The sequence below is a fragment of the Marmota monax genome, unplaced genomic scaffold (genome assembly GCF_021218885.2).
Source record: "Marmota monax isolate L192 unplaced genomic scaffold, Marmota_monax_Labrador192_F-V1.1 WCK01_AAM20220418_F8-fsc00158, whole genome shotgun sequence".
Taxonomy (NCBI): Eukaryota; Metazoa; Chordata; class Mammalia; order Rodentia; family Sciuridae; genus Marmota; species Marmota monax.
Window position 1 is genome coordinate 2,465,676 of NW_026694092.1, and position 16,056 is coordinate 2,481,731.

A 16,056-nucleotide genomic window follows, 5' to 3' on the forward strand; every position below is an offset into this window, starting at 1 on the left:
TAGTCAAACTCATAGAATCAGGTGATACAATAGTGGTTGTCAGGATCTGGGGAGTGATAGGTATGGGGAGTGTTCAACGGATATATAAGGTTGCAGTTATGCAAAATGAGAAAATTCTAAAGATCTGTTGTACAACTTAGTGTCTATAGTTAGCAATATGGTATTGTACACTACAAAATTTGTTAGAATACCAGACTTCATGTTAAATGTTCTTACTGAAAAACAAACAAACAAAACCAAAAAAGGACACAAGGAAGCTTTGGTGGAGTGAGCTTATCTGTTACCTGTTTATTGCTGGTGCAATCTCAGGGCAACAAGAGTGAGAGGAACATCATCCGAAGCCATTATCATGGAAGAGAGATTCTTCCGATCACATATACACCCAGGAGAAGTATTTAAAATACAATTTCTGTTCTATATAAATTTGAATATCAAATTTGGCAAAAGTGAAAGATTCAATCAGGATGTTTGTTCTTTCTGCCTTTGTACTTATATGCCTTCTGTCAGTGGACACAGAAATGGTTCCATCTCAAATATAATCCCAACAGCAGAATATAAATCTGAACCCTAAACACAAGCTTAACCCCACCTCCAACCCAGAAACTTCTCAAAGTGTGTAAGAAGAAATATAAAAAAGCCACAGAGATTTTATATCTCCTTCAATCTGTCTTTTATTTTCTATCAGGGAAAGGGTAATAAGAACTGGAAGTTGGATATTCTGAAATGGTAAATTTGGTTCTCCCTTTTTCTGTATCCTTTCATGAAAAGTGGGGAGAAAAGTTTAGATCCTTGAAATTTTACCTTTTCCTTTTTATTTCTACTTGGATTTCTCTGAGGCTCAACAAGAACAACATAATTTTAAAATCTATGATATTATTTTAAATGAAACTTGGAATCCTGTGATAATTGAGAAGGAAGGTTTATGACAAAATCCTACAGAAGATGAGAGTGGCAGAGAATATTGAATTCCTTATATTCAGTTTTCATGAGCTCCAAAGTAACTAGAAATCTGAGCTTGAGTTCTAGGGAAAAACTAAGGCCTTGAAATTAGAACTGTAGTTGTTTTTCCTGTTGTTGGTAAGGTGAGTTCTACAGCTATGGTGATGCTCCCCAAATTCCTGAAACATAGAAGTAGGGTTTTCCAGAAAAGTATTTAAAATAATGTTTAAGGAAGTCTTAAGCCATGGAATAGAAACTTGTTTATGTAAAAAAAAAGAGTCCAGAGAGTATATCTTCTACAATTATATGTTGCTTTGATCTTATTTCACAATTAAAAAAAATTTTTCAAAACTGCCCTAAATGTGAATTATTAAAGATTAAGCTACTGTGCCTCCATTCCAGGCCAGATATGTAAAATAGGTTTTACAGATCCTTCAAAGCCTCCAGTTGACCTTGAAAATGCATGAATATCTGTCAATGGGTCTACTTCTCAACAGGGTCAGTATTGCTATATTACAAGTGTTGCTTAATATTATCACTAATTAATATTATCAGAGCCAAATATATAACTTAAAATCTCACATAAATTCAAATTTCCTACCAAAATGCCATGCTTCCAAAGCTGTTAAAGTACTATGATTGAGATATTACGTACACTTAAATATGCTTTTTGCTAGGGTTCCAGTAGAAGGAAGCAAATGAAGGCCTGTTATAAAAACTTCTTTAGCCATCAGAATGTTTTTGTATATATACAAACTAGTTTTTAAAATATTTTGCTCTTCTTAGTCTCAATATTTTTGTTTAGGTTTTGCTACATGGATTATCTATTAGTATAATAGCATATATATTATAAATAAGTAAGCATAAACTATGAACACATGCTCATAATTTTTTAAAATGCAAGGGTATGTAGTTCAGAAATTAAGGACATTATTCATTATGACCTTAGTTATTATGTAATGTATACATGTACTTGAACATCACATCATACCCATAAATATATACAATTATTATTTTTCAAATAAAATGAAACAAAACTTTAAAAAAAAAAAGAAAAGAAAATCATTAAAAACAAAACAAAGAGAGGGGATAAAAGGAGGATTTTTAGAAAGTGTTACCTTTGTGTATGATGTGCCCTCCCATGGAGTGGGTACTCTTTCTTCAGTTTAAGCATAGGGAAAGTGGTTCCAATGGGACTAATATCCTCACTAGGAGAGTTTGGGGGCCCTGCAAACAGATGTCAGGACTATGACTGAGAAACTAAAGTAAGAAGTACTGGCTAATTAGCTGTTCTGATGACAAAACAAGAGAGGCGTCTATTCTGAGATGGACCTGACTCTTGTCAGAGCAATGAGTATGGAAGATATGGAAGACTTCACATGAACTAATATGGTGTAGCAAAGAAACCTACCATCATATTGTTTCAGATTAGGACCAAGAAATCTCCTGGAGAAGTGGAAAAATCTTAGAAACAAAAAGGTTGGTGTATCTCTTCAATGACAGAGGAAATGTAATAATGTAATTGTTCACATCAAGAACTGGTGTGAGAGATTCCTGGTGATGATGGAACTCTCCAAAGGACCCCCCAAAGCAACCTGCAAGACAGAATCAGCCTCAAACCCCTAAACCAACACTAAATAGCCAGAACATAAGCTTAGAACAGAATTGGACTTTCTATTGGCTCTTAACTTCTCACCTTCCCTTGGCTTCACTTGGAGAAATGGATGGCAAGGACACAGAGGAAACAGCTCATAGCCCTTCTTCCCCCATAGAGAAGGCCTGCTTGTATCAAGCATGAGTTAGAAGATAAAGGTGTCAACTTGCAGTAAAGTTCTTAAGCATTTTTTAAAAAATCATTGCTGTTATTATATTATTACTTGTTATTTTACTGTTATTAACTCTTTGGGTTAATATAACAAGCTTATTGTTTCTGAAAGTTACAAGAAAAGCTACAGGGTCCATTGTATTTTCATTCAGGAACAAAAAACAAAACTCAGAGCCAAAAGAACAAGTCTTCAAGAACACATTCGAAAAGGAGTTGTAGAGGGAGTGTGAAATGGTATCTACAGTGCATTACAAATTCTGCTTATACAGTCTAATGATTTTAATAATAATAGCTAAAATGTATAAAATGCATATTATATGCCAGACACTATCTGTTTTATATGTATTAAATGATTTCATCTTTGCAATAACCCTGTAAGATTATTATACTCATTTTGTCAGTGAGAACTTTAGGTACAGAGAGAAGTTAAGAAACTTGCCAGAAATTGCATGACTAGTAAGGGTCAAAGTTACTCGTATGGGCTATTTCAAGTGAATCATGTTTGGGTTTGGATTTGAGGTGTCCCCAAAAAGCTTATGTGTAAGACAATGCAAGAAGGTCCAGAAGAGAAATGATTGTGTTATAAGAGTCTTAACTCAAATCAGTGAATTAATACCTGATGGGATTAACTGAGTGGTAACTGAAGGTAGGTAGGGTATGGCTGGAGGAAGTGAGCATTGGGGGTGTGCTTTTGGGGCATATATTTTGTATCTGGAGAGTGGAGTCTCTCTACTTTCTGATCATCATGTGAGCTGCTTCCCTCTGCCACACTCTTCTGCCATGATGTTCTGCCTCGCCTTGAGCCCCGAGGAATAGAGCTGGCTATCTATGGACTGAGACCTCTGAAATCATGAGCCCCCAAATAAACTTTCCTCCCCTAAAATTGTCCTTGTCAGGTCCTTTAGTCACAGCAGCAAAAAAAGCTGACTAAAACAAATCAGAATCCAATTTCTTTCCTCAAATTCTTCTTTTCTTTCAACCATTCAAAGTACTGGATATCTAAAATGTAAATCATGGCCATATCAGTTTCAAAACACTAACACTTTGTAGGCACACACCAGACTACAATGAGCGTTGTCATATTTTGTTTGAAGAATAAAAAAACAGACCACTGTACAACATGTTTTTTTTTTCTTAAATCAATGTTTCTCTTCTTTTTCTTCTTTTATAGGTGTGGACAACCACTACAAAATGAAGTACGGCTAAAGGGTCGTGACCTTCTGACTCTAAAGGACTTTACAGGAGAAGAAATCAAGTACATGCTGTGGCTATCAGCAGATCTGAAATTCAGAATAAAACAGAAAGGAGAAGTACGTAACATTTGCTTTTTACATTCCATTAATGTAATTAGCCTTTTCAAAGGCAATCTTCCCAAAGAAAGAGGGAAAATAAAATACATTAAAATTCCTTAACAGTAGCTAAGTAATGAAACCTCACAGTCAAGGTAATTGATTATCACTGAGTGTACAGGCATATAAAAAGCATAAAAATCAGTTATTCTATGACAAGTCATTGCAATTCTTTCATGTGGAATGCTGAAATTCATTATTAACTAGATCAGAACCTAAGGAACCATTTGTCTGGAAAGATTTTATTTTTACACCTTTTTTCTGTGTATTTTCTATCAAGTTAAAAATAAGGATGGTTTATTTTTTTTCTGGCAATAAATTCCAGTTCTAGATGCATATTAGATGTAAGATCATTAGGATAATATTTTAAAATTCTCAACAATGTGATGATGTTTAAAAGGCACTAGATTAGCAAAGAAACAATTAAATGGTAGCCAAGTAGGGAAAGAGATGGGATATGGTGCTTAGCTATAAGCATTATTCTGCATTTTGAGCAATTTATGTTTGAAACACAGTTAATTAATGCAGTAGCTTCATTTAGGCTGCTTAATTGTGAAAGCATTTTTGTATTCCAAGCTTGTTCAAAAGCTTTCTAAAGAGCTTGTTTCAGGTTGATAAAGTTCGACACAACCTTGATTTTCTTATCTAGTTGGCTAGCTCTCCAAGCTTCAATGTACAAACAGGGGCAGGAGTGACTCCAGTGCTGTGGGTTGGTGTTCCTATGGAACCCTTGAAATGAAGAGAAAAGGTGTCCCTAGATCCCAGGCCTTTGTTCTTCACAGTCTGTACATGAGGAAGGTTAGCTGGCAGAAATCTATTTGTTTTAGAACGTATCCTATCAGGAAATCCATCAACAGGAGAGGAAGGAGGAAGAGCTCCACCCCACACCCAAACTCTCCAGATTGTTTTCAAATGACTTTCAGAAACAAAGCCTTTGTATTCCCACGAGAACGTGAGATGAGCGTCTAGCTGAAAATCTGAGGCTTTCACTACTGACTTAAGTAGGAGTCTTAGTGCTTAGTGATCTAGTAGCTTATTCCCAACTGAGAAAACATCACAGAACCAAATATTTTCAAGGTCATTAACAATTGAATGGGGATTTCAACAGGGTTAAGTATGAAGATGGTTCCAATATGAAATATCATTATACTTTGGAACAAATGCCCAGGTTGAACCCATAATAATTAATATTGCTTTCCTAATTACATGTCAATAAGCTGTGGGAGTAACTATTCCCTTTCCCCATTTGTACTGAAAAAAAAAACTGCTTTAAATTCACTTTTTAAACAATACTGTGAATATTTATTTGGAAGTGGTGATTAATTATTCTATATTTCTAGTAGTGTAAACAATAAGTTTTGAAACATAATCCTGCATGTTGGATAGGAAATATATTTTGCATTTTAATTATATTTTGTCCTTGATTTTCAGTATTTGCCTTTATTGCAAGGGAAGTCCTTAGGCATGATTTTTGAGAAAAGAAGTACTCGAACAAGACTGTCCACAGAAACCGGTGAGTCCACTGAAGAACTTCCATTTGTGTTAAAGAGGACTTAAACCCACTTGTTGTCTGGTAAGGACTTGGGAGTGTAAGTCAGTGGGGGAGTTTGTTTGCCTCTTTAGCAACCACAAATAGCAAACATTTTCACTGGGAACAGTAGTGTAAACCCATGAATGCTTCTTCCAATTCTCATAAAAAGTTGTGAGCAGAAGGATTAGCTTCATCTCTTGGAGTTCCATGACGATTTGAGTACAAGTCCCACACAACTCTTCATGTTGAGGGCAAAATGTAGATGGATGCAAAATCTTAGGCCTTAAACTCATGTGAGTAACTAATGTGTTCATTTTTATGACACATGAAGAACTTTTTCTTGTGTGTCACATTTCTGCTGGTGGGTGCAAACAATCTCTGCCACATTAGGCAGTACTCAGTTGTTTCAGGGTTTTCTTTGTCAATTTCAGGTCTTCTCTCCCTTCCCCTACAGGCAGGGCTAAATCCTGGAGGGTATCTGAATGTCAAGATATCTAGGGAGGACTGGGGATGTGGCTCAAGAGGTAGAGCGCTCGCCTGGCATGCATGCGGCCTGGGTTCGATCCTCAGCACCACATACAAATAAAGATGTTGTGTCTGCTGAAAACCAAAAAATAAATATTAAAAAAAATTCCCTCCCTCTCTTTAAAAAAAAAGATATCTAGGGATCTGGTTCTTGGTCATCAGAATTTCATCATCAAATGTCTATGCTAGAGTCTGCTGGGACTTATATATTTCTGTTGGATCTTGACAATCTCTAATTTACTGCAGGGTTTGTTTCACTCTAATCACAAGACTGAATATATCTTTGTTTGGTTCTCTATCCAAGCTACAATGGGCACAGAGATACTGCAAGGTTGTCTGTGCTCTATTGTTCTTTCCACAAGCTGGGTGCCAGGGAGATTTTTTTTTTTTTTTTTTTTTTTTTTTTTTGCAGATGGGTACCAGGGATTGAACTCAGGGGCACTCAACCACTAAGCCACATCCCCAGCCCTATTTTGTATTTTATTTAGAGACAGGCTCTCGATGAGTTGCTTAGTGCCTCACCATTGCTGAGGCTGGCTTTGAACTCGTGATCCTCCTGCCTTAGCCTCCCAAGCCACTGGGAATACAGGTGTGCACCACCATACCCAGCCAAAGAGCTTTTGAACTGTCACTCCCTTGTAGAGCTCTGTTTTAAAAGCAAGAAACAGTTGTTTTCTGTTCTGGGGTTCTTCAAACTCATCTGAGATTTCTATCATGTTCCCTACCCTTTGGAAATTGGCCTGGGATACACACATCTGGTACAGTGTCAATTCTATTTCTGTTGCTTCCTCTCTCTTACTCCCCTTTGGGTTTCCAGTGTTGAAGGCCAGGTGATAAAACAGGAGAAAAAACTGGCTCTGACTAGCCATGTGTTTTTCCAAATCTATTGTTTGTGCCTAGAATTCCAGGCTGTGAAACTCAAATTTTCTCATTTTTCTCAAGCTATTATCTCTGTGATGAGTTTCAAAAAGCCTATTTTGACATTTATAAGCCATGAATTGCCTCTTTCTTTCTCTCTGTATTTCTGCTCCATCAGACCTCCCTTCAATCAATAATATGACTGCTCAAATGGACTATCAGACAACGTTGAGGAGGAAATATCAAAAACAAAAACATATCAGCTGGGCTGGGGTTGTGGCTCAGTGGTAAAGCATTTGACAAGCACATGTGAAGCACTGCATCCGATCTTCAGCACCACATAAAAAATAAATACATCGGACTGGGGTTGTGGCTCAGTGGTGGAGTGCTTACCTAGGATGTATGAGGCACTGGGTTCAATTCTCAGCACCACATATAAATAAAGAAATAAAATAAAGGTACATCAACCACTAAAAATATTAAAATAAATACATAAATAAATGCATACATAAAATGAAGGTATTATGTCCATCTACAACTAAAAATAATTTAAAAAAATATCAGCTGGTTCTTTTAGTGTCTTATCCTACCTTATAAGCATCAGAGCTTTCTAGAGCTTAGATGTAAACCACTACTGTACTACATGTGATTTTTGCCTTCTTTGTAATGAATGATTAATAATGAAATTCACCAAATAGATAACAAAAGTGTTTGTTATCTAGGGGGATTAAGTGACTTCTAAGTTCACTCAATTAATACAAATAGCACCAGAATTCAAATATCAAACCCACTTTTCTTATTACTGCAATCCTTTTGCTCCTTGAGAGAAGGAAGCTGGAAAAGGAGAAACATATAAGGTGTTACCTAATCTTAAAAGTCCAAGGAAGAAAACAGATGAGTATATTTTGCTCTTTAAAGATGCCCTCCTATTGGCATTTGATTGGCAGTAGGGGGAAATTAATAAACCAATCAATAGTTCTCAAATTCTGCTCCCTCTGACACCAGTTTTTTATGAGTTGGGCTGAATTTTATTTCATCTTTTTAAAAATTTTACAATTACAAATTAAAACTACACTGAGATTCCATCTCACTCCAGTCAGAATGGCAATTATCAAGAATACAATTAGGGCTGGGGTTGTGGCTCAGTGGTAGAGTGCCCACACGTGAGGCACTGGGTTCAATCCTTAGCACCACATAAAAATGAAATAAAGATATTGTGTGCCCATCTACAACTAAAAAATACATATTAAAAAAAGAATACAAGTAACAATAAATTTTGGTGAGGATCTGGGGAAAAAGCTTCACTTATACATAGCTGGTGGGACTGAAAATTGGTGCAACCACTCTGGAAAGCAGTATGGAGATTCCTCAGAAAACTTGGAATGAAACCACCATTTGATCCAGTGACCTCACTCCTCCCTCTATACCCAAAGTACTTAAATTCAGCATACTACAGTGATGTAATGGATCAATGTTTATAGTGGCTCAATTCACAATACCCAAGCTATAGAACCAACCTAGGTACCCTTTGCCAGATGAATGGATAAAGAAAATTTGGTATACATACACACACAGTGGAATATTACTCAGTCATAAAGAAGAATGAAATTATGGCATTTGCTGGTAAATGGGTGGAACTGAAGATTATCATGCTAAGTGAAATAAGCCAGTCCCAATAAACTAAAGGCTGAATGTTCTCTCTGATATGTGGATGCTAATTCACAACAAGGGAGGGTAGAGAGGGGAAGAACAGAAGTTCATTGGATTAGACAAAGGGGAATGAAGGGAAGGAAAAGGGGATAGGAATAGGAAAGATACTTAAATGAATTGGACATAACTTTCCTATGTTCTTATATGAGTACACAAATAATGAAACTCCACATCATGTACAACCACAAGAATGAGATCCTAATTAGAATAAGTTAAACTCCATGTATGTATAACATGTCAAAATACACTCTACTGTCATGTATAACTAAAAAGAACAAAATTTAATAGCAAAATATTAGCATTAGTCCTTAACACAGGTGGTCTTCTTGGAAGCCGCCCAAAGAACTGTTGAATAGAGTTTTGAGTTGATAAATTGACTGAAATGGACTTTTCTTTGTTGTTTGTGTTTGTACCACTCTTCTCTGTTCAATTGTTATGTTTAATATCAAAATGTCCCTGAAAAATTGATCAATTTCACCATTCACAATAATATGGTAGTTAAGCTACTAATGAAAACAAGAGCGAGGATTTAACATGGTTTTGGATGTAGACTTTGTGCCAAGTGCTCTGTATTAATTGCATGGATTATCTCGCTTAATCCTCACAACAACTCTATGAGGGCAAGACCATTAATGAAAACAGGCTGCAATGGATTCAGGAAATGACCAGTGGAGACATAGTTAATGAACAACAGGCCCAGGATTGGAAGCTATTATTAAATGTATTTTTTAAAAATATCCAGTTTAATTCAGGCATGTAATGGTCATGTTTTGTTCTAGTAAGTTTTTTTTTTCTACAAATGGCATTAAGCCTTTTGTTAAATGATGGCTTTCTCTAAAGAGGTGTTATAAAACCTGCACATAATTGCAAACCATCACAATAAATATATGAGGGATGTTTGTCTCTTAAAACTTAGGGTTCACAGAGTATTTGTTTTTATCCTCAGTAAGTACCTGTGGGTCTAATTGCTTATGGCATGCTGCCCAACTTGGTAGTAGAACAACCTGGCAGAGTGAGAAGCTGCTCAAAAGCTTATGGAAATCATAATCATGGCAGAGCATTTCTTTGTGTTTGTGCATCTCAATAGTTGTCATTCAGTATGATTTTTTTTCAACAGATACAACAGGTCCAACCTGTTTCATTGGTGTTTAGAATGAAAATAAGATGTAATTAACTGTCTATTACTGCCCTCAGAGTTGTACCAACCCCTAGGATGGGGTGATCCTCAAATGATGGTCCTTGAGGATTCCATCTCAAGCTGGACAGTCAGAGATCCAGGGGCCAGGGATGTAGCTTAGTGATAGAGTGCTAGTCTAGCATGTGTGCGGTCTGGGGTTCCATCCCCAGCACCACAAACAAACAAAACAGCACAGACATTTTGGGGGATATAATAAAATTCTCGACTCAATTTAAACCATATTAATTGTTTATGTAACATGTTCATTAAAATGTAACATGTCAGCCAGGCACAGTGGCACCCTCCTGTAATCCCAGAGGTTTGGGTGGCTGAGGCAGGAGGATCATGAGTTCAAAGCCAGCCTCAGCAACTTAGTGAGGCCCTAAGCAACTCAGTGAGACCCTGTGTCTAAATAGAAAATGAAAAGGGCTAGGGATGTGGCTCAGTGGTTAAGCCTCCCTGAGTTCAATCCCTGGTACCAAAAAGAAAGAAAGAAAGAAAGAAAGAAAGAAAGAAAGAAAGAAAGAAAGAAAGAAAGAAAGAAAGAAAGAAAGAAAGAAAGAAAGAAAGAAAGAAAGAAAGAAAGAAAGAAAGAAAGAAAGAAAGAAAGAAAGAAAGAAAGAAAGAAAGAAAGAGTAACAAATCACTAAGTGTACATGTAGTTTAATGAATTATTATAGTGAATTCACTGTTGTCACTAACACCCAGGTATAGAAATAGAATATTAATAAGTACCCAGAAGCCCTCTCCTCCCCCCTTGTATTTTCGTCCACTTGCCCCATCCAAGAGTAAACATTATCCTGGCTTCTAACACAGATTAGTTTTGCCTGTTTTGGAACTTCATGTAAATGGAGTCATTCAGCATGTATGCTTTTGAGTCTGGCTTCTTTCAGCATTTGTGTTTGTGAGTTGTGTCCTTGTTGCTGTGTGTGCTTGGAGCTCATTCCCTCCTCATCCGCTTTGTGTATACCTCCCTGGCCAACCAGGCAATTCTCCTGTGTGTCTGATGATTATATTCTTTTATTCCAAATTAATTGAGCTGATGGACAGATACATTTATTAATCTCAGGAAGTGCAGTAGCTGATAGAAAAATGCACAGGGCATTCTAAGAGATGGTTCTTTTCATCATTTAACAGATATGATTCACTTTCAAGGTGAAATAGAAGTTGGTGCCTTAGCAGCTGTTTCAAGTTCATCATCTTTGAAAAGAGGCTAATACGAAAATTCTGATACTATTCTGCAGCTATGAAAGTCAAGCACAGAGAAGTTAGTAAGACCCTGTCTCAAATAAATAAGCAAGAAATCTGGGAGTTTGGCTCAGTGGTAAAGCGCCCCGGGTTAAATCTCCAGCCCCCCCCCCCAAAAAAAAGTTATTGGTTATAATCATCATTAAACTCCAGTATCTCACTTCAGAGATAACAGATATTTGTTTCTTTTTTGTATTAACAAGATGAGGGAGAATTTGCCAATGTGGAAAATGAGCCCTTTCTCCCAAGTCCTTCCTTCTTTTCATTCAAGGAGTGATTCTTGAGCACTTACTATTCACCAATATTTATTTTAAGTGCTTGAGTAAGCGATACATCAGTAAGCAAAACTGGAAATTCCCCACATTTGTGGAGCTTGCCTTCTAATGTGTACACAGACAACAGACATAAGAAATAAATGCTTGATATAATATGTAGGAAGGTGATAAGTGCTCTCAGCAAGCAGAAGAATGTGCCCAAAGATCACTTTGATTGCTCTGTTGAGAATAGGCCTTAGGGAAGTGGGGTTTGTAGAAACAAGATACAAGCAGTGAAGCTTGTCAAGAGAGGGGAGAGGGAGGGACTGGAGCCAGGGTATTAGTAGCGAGAGGGGTAAGAGGGGCACATTCTAGATATGTTTGGAAGGGAGAGCCATCAAGATGACTTATGAGTGGCTGGGGTTGTGGCTCAGTGATACAGCACTTGCCTAGAGTGTGTGAGGCACTGGGTTCAATCCTCAGCACCACATAAAAATACATAAATAAAACAAAGGTATCATGTCCACCAAAATTTTTTTGAAAAAAAGGTGATTTATGAATTTGGCAGAAGAGTGATATCAAGAATGACTTCAAGATTTCTGCCTGAGCAATTTGAAAGCTGCAGCTGAGGCAGATTGAAAGGGGAAGATCAGGAGTTCAGTTTGGGGTGTATTGAGTTTGAGATGTTTATCAGATGTACAAAGAAAGGTGTTGAAAAAGCTGTTGGATACGAGTATGGAGTTTTGGAGTGAGATCTGGCTTAGAGAAATTTGGAAGTCATCAGTATATAGAGGGCATTTAAGTCCACGGGACTGGATACTGGATTTGAAACTTTTGCTAGTGCTGAAGCAAGGAACACCTGCATTTTCCTAGAATGCCCAGACGTAGGGCAGAAGAGGAAGGTGGAAAGGTGAGCTTGAACACTTTCAGGAGTCAAACATCAAAAATGGCATCAGACTCTTTATTACTGGACCCATGGCAAGTAGGACCATTTGGGTGTTTCATATTCTCTAATTCTATTTGGAACCTAGCACATCTAATCTACAAGGGATCTCAGGACTTTAGTCTTTTTCCAGAAGAAAAAAAAATCTGAATACAGTTTCACTATGTTGTCCTGTTCCTGTAGATCACAATGTGGGCAGGCTCAGAGGGGAGCTCCCCTACAGGGATTATAAAACAATCTTCCACAATTTTTTAGATTCTTTGATTCTCAGAACTCCCGTTTATAAAATTCTTATAACAGCATATACTATGCACTTTATCAGAGCAGAGGATTCAGTAGAAGGATGTTTATAAAACTCTCGCACATGACTGTGTTCTGTGAATAATTATTGCAAGTGTCAGAACATGGTGGCCTCTGGATGAAAAACATTTGGTTTGGATTTATTTCAGGGAGAACTTTTAAGTATAAAATAGGTAGAATATAATTATTTCGTTTTTATACAGTGACAGAAACAATGACAAGTTTTCAAATGAATAGAAAAATAGAAACATTACCAGAAGGAACACACTAATACTCCTTTTATCAATCTAACAATTGTCATTATACTGCTGTCTTTAATTTATTTTTTTATTGCTGAAATCTTTTTGATTTTTTTTTAGTTGTAGATGGACTCAATACCTTTATTTATTTATTTATTTATGTTTTTTTTTGAGGGGGGTACCGGGGATTGAACCCAGGGGCACTCGACCACTGAGCTACATCCCCAGCCCCATTTTGTATTTTATTTAGAGAGGGTCTCACTGACTTGCTTAGCATCTCACTGTTGCTGAGGCTGGCTTTGAACTCATAATCCTCCTGCCTCAGCTTCCCAAAGTGCTGGGATTACAGGCGAGCGCCACTGTGCCCAGCAATTTTATTTATTTATTTTTATGTGGTGCTGAGGATCGAACCCAGCATGCTAGGCAAGCGCTCTACCACTGAGCTACAACCCTAGCCCACTGCTAAAATATTTTAAATTGAATTAAAAGTACAATATTTTTATCCCTGAATACATCAATTTGCATCTTTTTAAAAACAAAGGATATTTTACTATATAGCTATATCATTACTTACATAAGAAAAATAATGATTCCTTAATATCATTTAATACCAGTCCATTTTCAAATTACATTATTCTAATTTTGTTAAGACATCAGAGGAGAATTTTATAAGTCCTTGAGTTAAATTCTTATTTGTGGGTCTAAAACAAACTCCTCATCTCTGGTCTGGGTTTATGGCTCAGTGGCAGAGTGCTTGCCTAGCACATGCGAGGGCCTGGGTTCAATCCTCAGCACCACATAAAAATAAATAAATAAATAAAATTGTTAAAAAAAAGAGTCAAAAAAAAAAAAAAACTCCTCACCTCCTCCAATTCACTATGCAATTAATGATTTCCTCCTCTTTTATGGAAAACAGATGGGATTATCAAACTGTGACTGTTGTATATTTCCCAAAAGATAAATTAGGCACAATGTAGTATGAAAGGAAAAGTAATATTTGCAAAATACCTCAGACAATTTTCTATCTTGTAATTATGCTTATTTGCCTTTAATTATGTTTTGGAGGAAGTCTGCCCGTTGAACCTGTCTCCAATGAGATAGCAATGTTCTGGCTGGATGTCACCATCTCCCACAGTTTTGCCCCAGAGGAAGTGACAAAAGGCTCTACTTGTGCCTGCAAGTTTAGCTGTGACTTGGAGCAGAGTCCTCTGTGTAGCATTCTCTTCAGAACAATAGAATGTGTTACAAGGGCAGAACAGGGTGGGAGCCATCCTCACCTGCTCAGGTATCCACAATACTCTCTTAATGCAAGGGTGATTGAAAAAGCAGTGAGCATAATGTGTGAATAGAACTTCACAAGAAAATGTGAATGTGTTCATTAGAAAATGTAGAAATCAGTAAAGTGACCCTTTAACACTTAGTGACTTGAAAACACCATCTCTTTGCTTACTTTATTTTACTTTTAAGCTTTTTAAAAATTAAGGTACTTATAGTAAAATGCACAGCTTTTAAGCATATACTTTAATCAGTGTTGACAAGTGTGTATATCCATGAAACCCACAGTAGCCCACACTTTATCAAGATATAAAACATTTTCATTGCCTGACACAGTGGTGCACACCTGTACTCCCAGTGGCTCAGGAGGCTGAGACAGGAGGATTGAAAATTTAGGGTTAGCCTTAGCAACTTAGGGAGTCTCTAAGCCACTTCATGAGACCTTCTCTGATAATAATAATAATATCAAAACAATAATAACAATAATAGGCTGGTGTTGTAGCTTAGTGGTTAAGGGCTCCTGGGTTAAATCTACAATACAAAACCCCACCAAATAAACATTTTCATTACCCTAGAGAATTCCCCAATACTCCTTCCCACTCAATCCCCCACTCCAGAAGCGGCCACTGTTTTAATTTTTGCCACTCTAGGTTAGTTTTTTTTTTTTTTTATTTTTGGTACCAGGGATTGAACCCAGGGACCTTAACCCCTGAACAATACCACCAGCCCCTTTTGTATTTTATTTAGAGACAGGGTCTTTACTGAGTTGCTTAGTGCCTCACTGAGTTGCTGAGGCTGGCTTTGAATTTGCAATCCTCCTGCCTCAGACTCTTGAGCTGCTGGGATTACAGGTTGTGCGCCACTATTCCTGGCTCTATCTTCATTTTGCCTAGACTAGAACTTCATATACATGGAATCATGTAGTATTTATTCTTCTGGATCTAGCTTCTCTCATATTATGTTGGAGATAGTTCATTCCTGCTTATTACTGAGTAGTATCCCATTATAATCCATAATATCCCATATAACTATTTTATTTTTCCATTTTCCTGGCTGGGCAGCTTTCTAAATTGAAAGAATCAAACCTAGCCATAGATCCCAAAAGGGAACAATATTCCATCATTGCCATGTCCCTAACAAATAGATGCAGAGATAGGCATACACCTGAAGGAAAGTTAAGACCTTATGCACAAAATTTCATCCACTTCCCTCAATTCTTCATTTTGCTTTGTTTGGAAATTCCCTGTCAGAGAGGTTGGAGAGCTTTAAAGATGGTCACTTGTCAATTGAGATGGTGCCAATTGCTCGTAATTTTGTTTCACATTTTAGTTCTTTTTTTATTATTATAGGTTTTGCACTTCTGGGAGGACACCCTTGTTTTCTTACTACACAAGATATTCATTTGGGTGTGAATGAAAGTCTCACGGACACAGCTCGGTTTGTAAATCTTTTCTTCTCTCAAAATATTATTTCAAAATTTGATGGATAAATTTCAAAAAGAAAATGTGCTACTCTGTAAATAATGGTTTTCCCTCTGAGAATCCTTTGTACTATTCTCCATTTTGTCTTTCTCTGTTTACCTGATATTTGGACTGCCTCTTCATCATCCTCTGGCCACTTTTTCATGAATTAAGATAATTTTTTTTTGTGGTGCTGGGGATTGAACCCGGGGCCTTGTGCATGTGGGGCAAGCTCTGTACCAACTGAGCTATATCCCGAGACCAAGATAAATTTTTCTTAGCATTTTTTGAAGAATTTCTGATTATAAAATTTCAAACAATGAAACTTGGAAACCATGAAGTATGATTCTTACGTTTGACAGTTGTGAAAATGGAGGTCCAGGAAAATTAACATAACTAGTTAGTTTCAGTGTAGGTACTAAT

General features: G+C 36.9%; 1 protein-coding gene across 1 annotated transcript in view; it reads left to right on the forward strand.

Annotated features, from left to right (window-relative positions):
• Positions 1-16,056, forward strand: part of Otc (ornithine transcarbamylase) — a 58,047-nt gene that overhangs the window by 9,888 nt on the left and 32,103 nt on the right. The window contains exons 2-4 of the mRNA XM_046465037.2: positions 3,936-4,074; positions 5,545-5,626; positions 15,523-15,610. Of these exons, the coding sequence (XP_046320993.1) occupies positions 3,936-4,074; positions 5,545-5,626; positions 15,523-15,610 (309 nt within the window). The remainder of the gene's footprint in view (positions 1-3,935; positions 4,075-5,544; positions 5,627-15,522; positions 15,611-16,056) is intronic.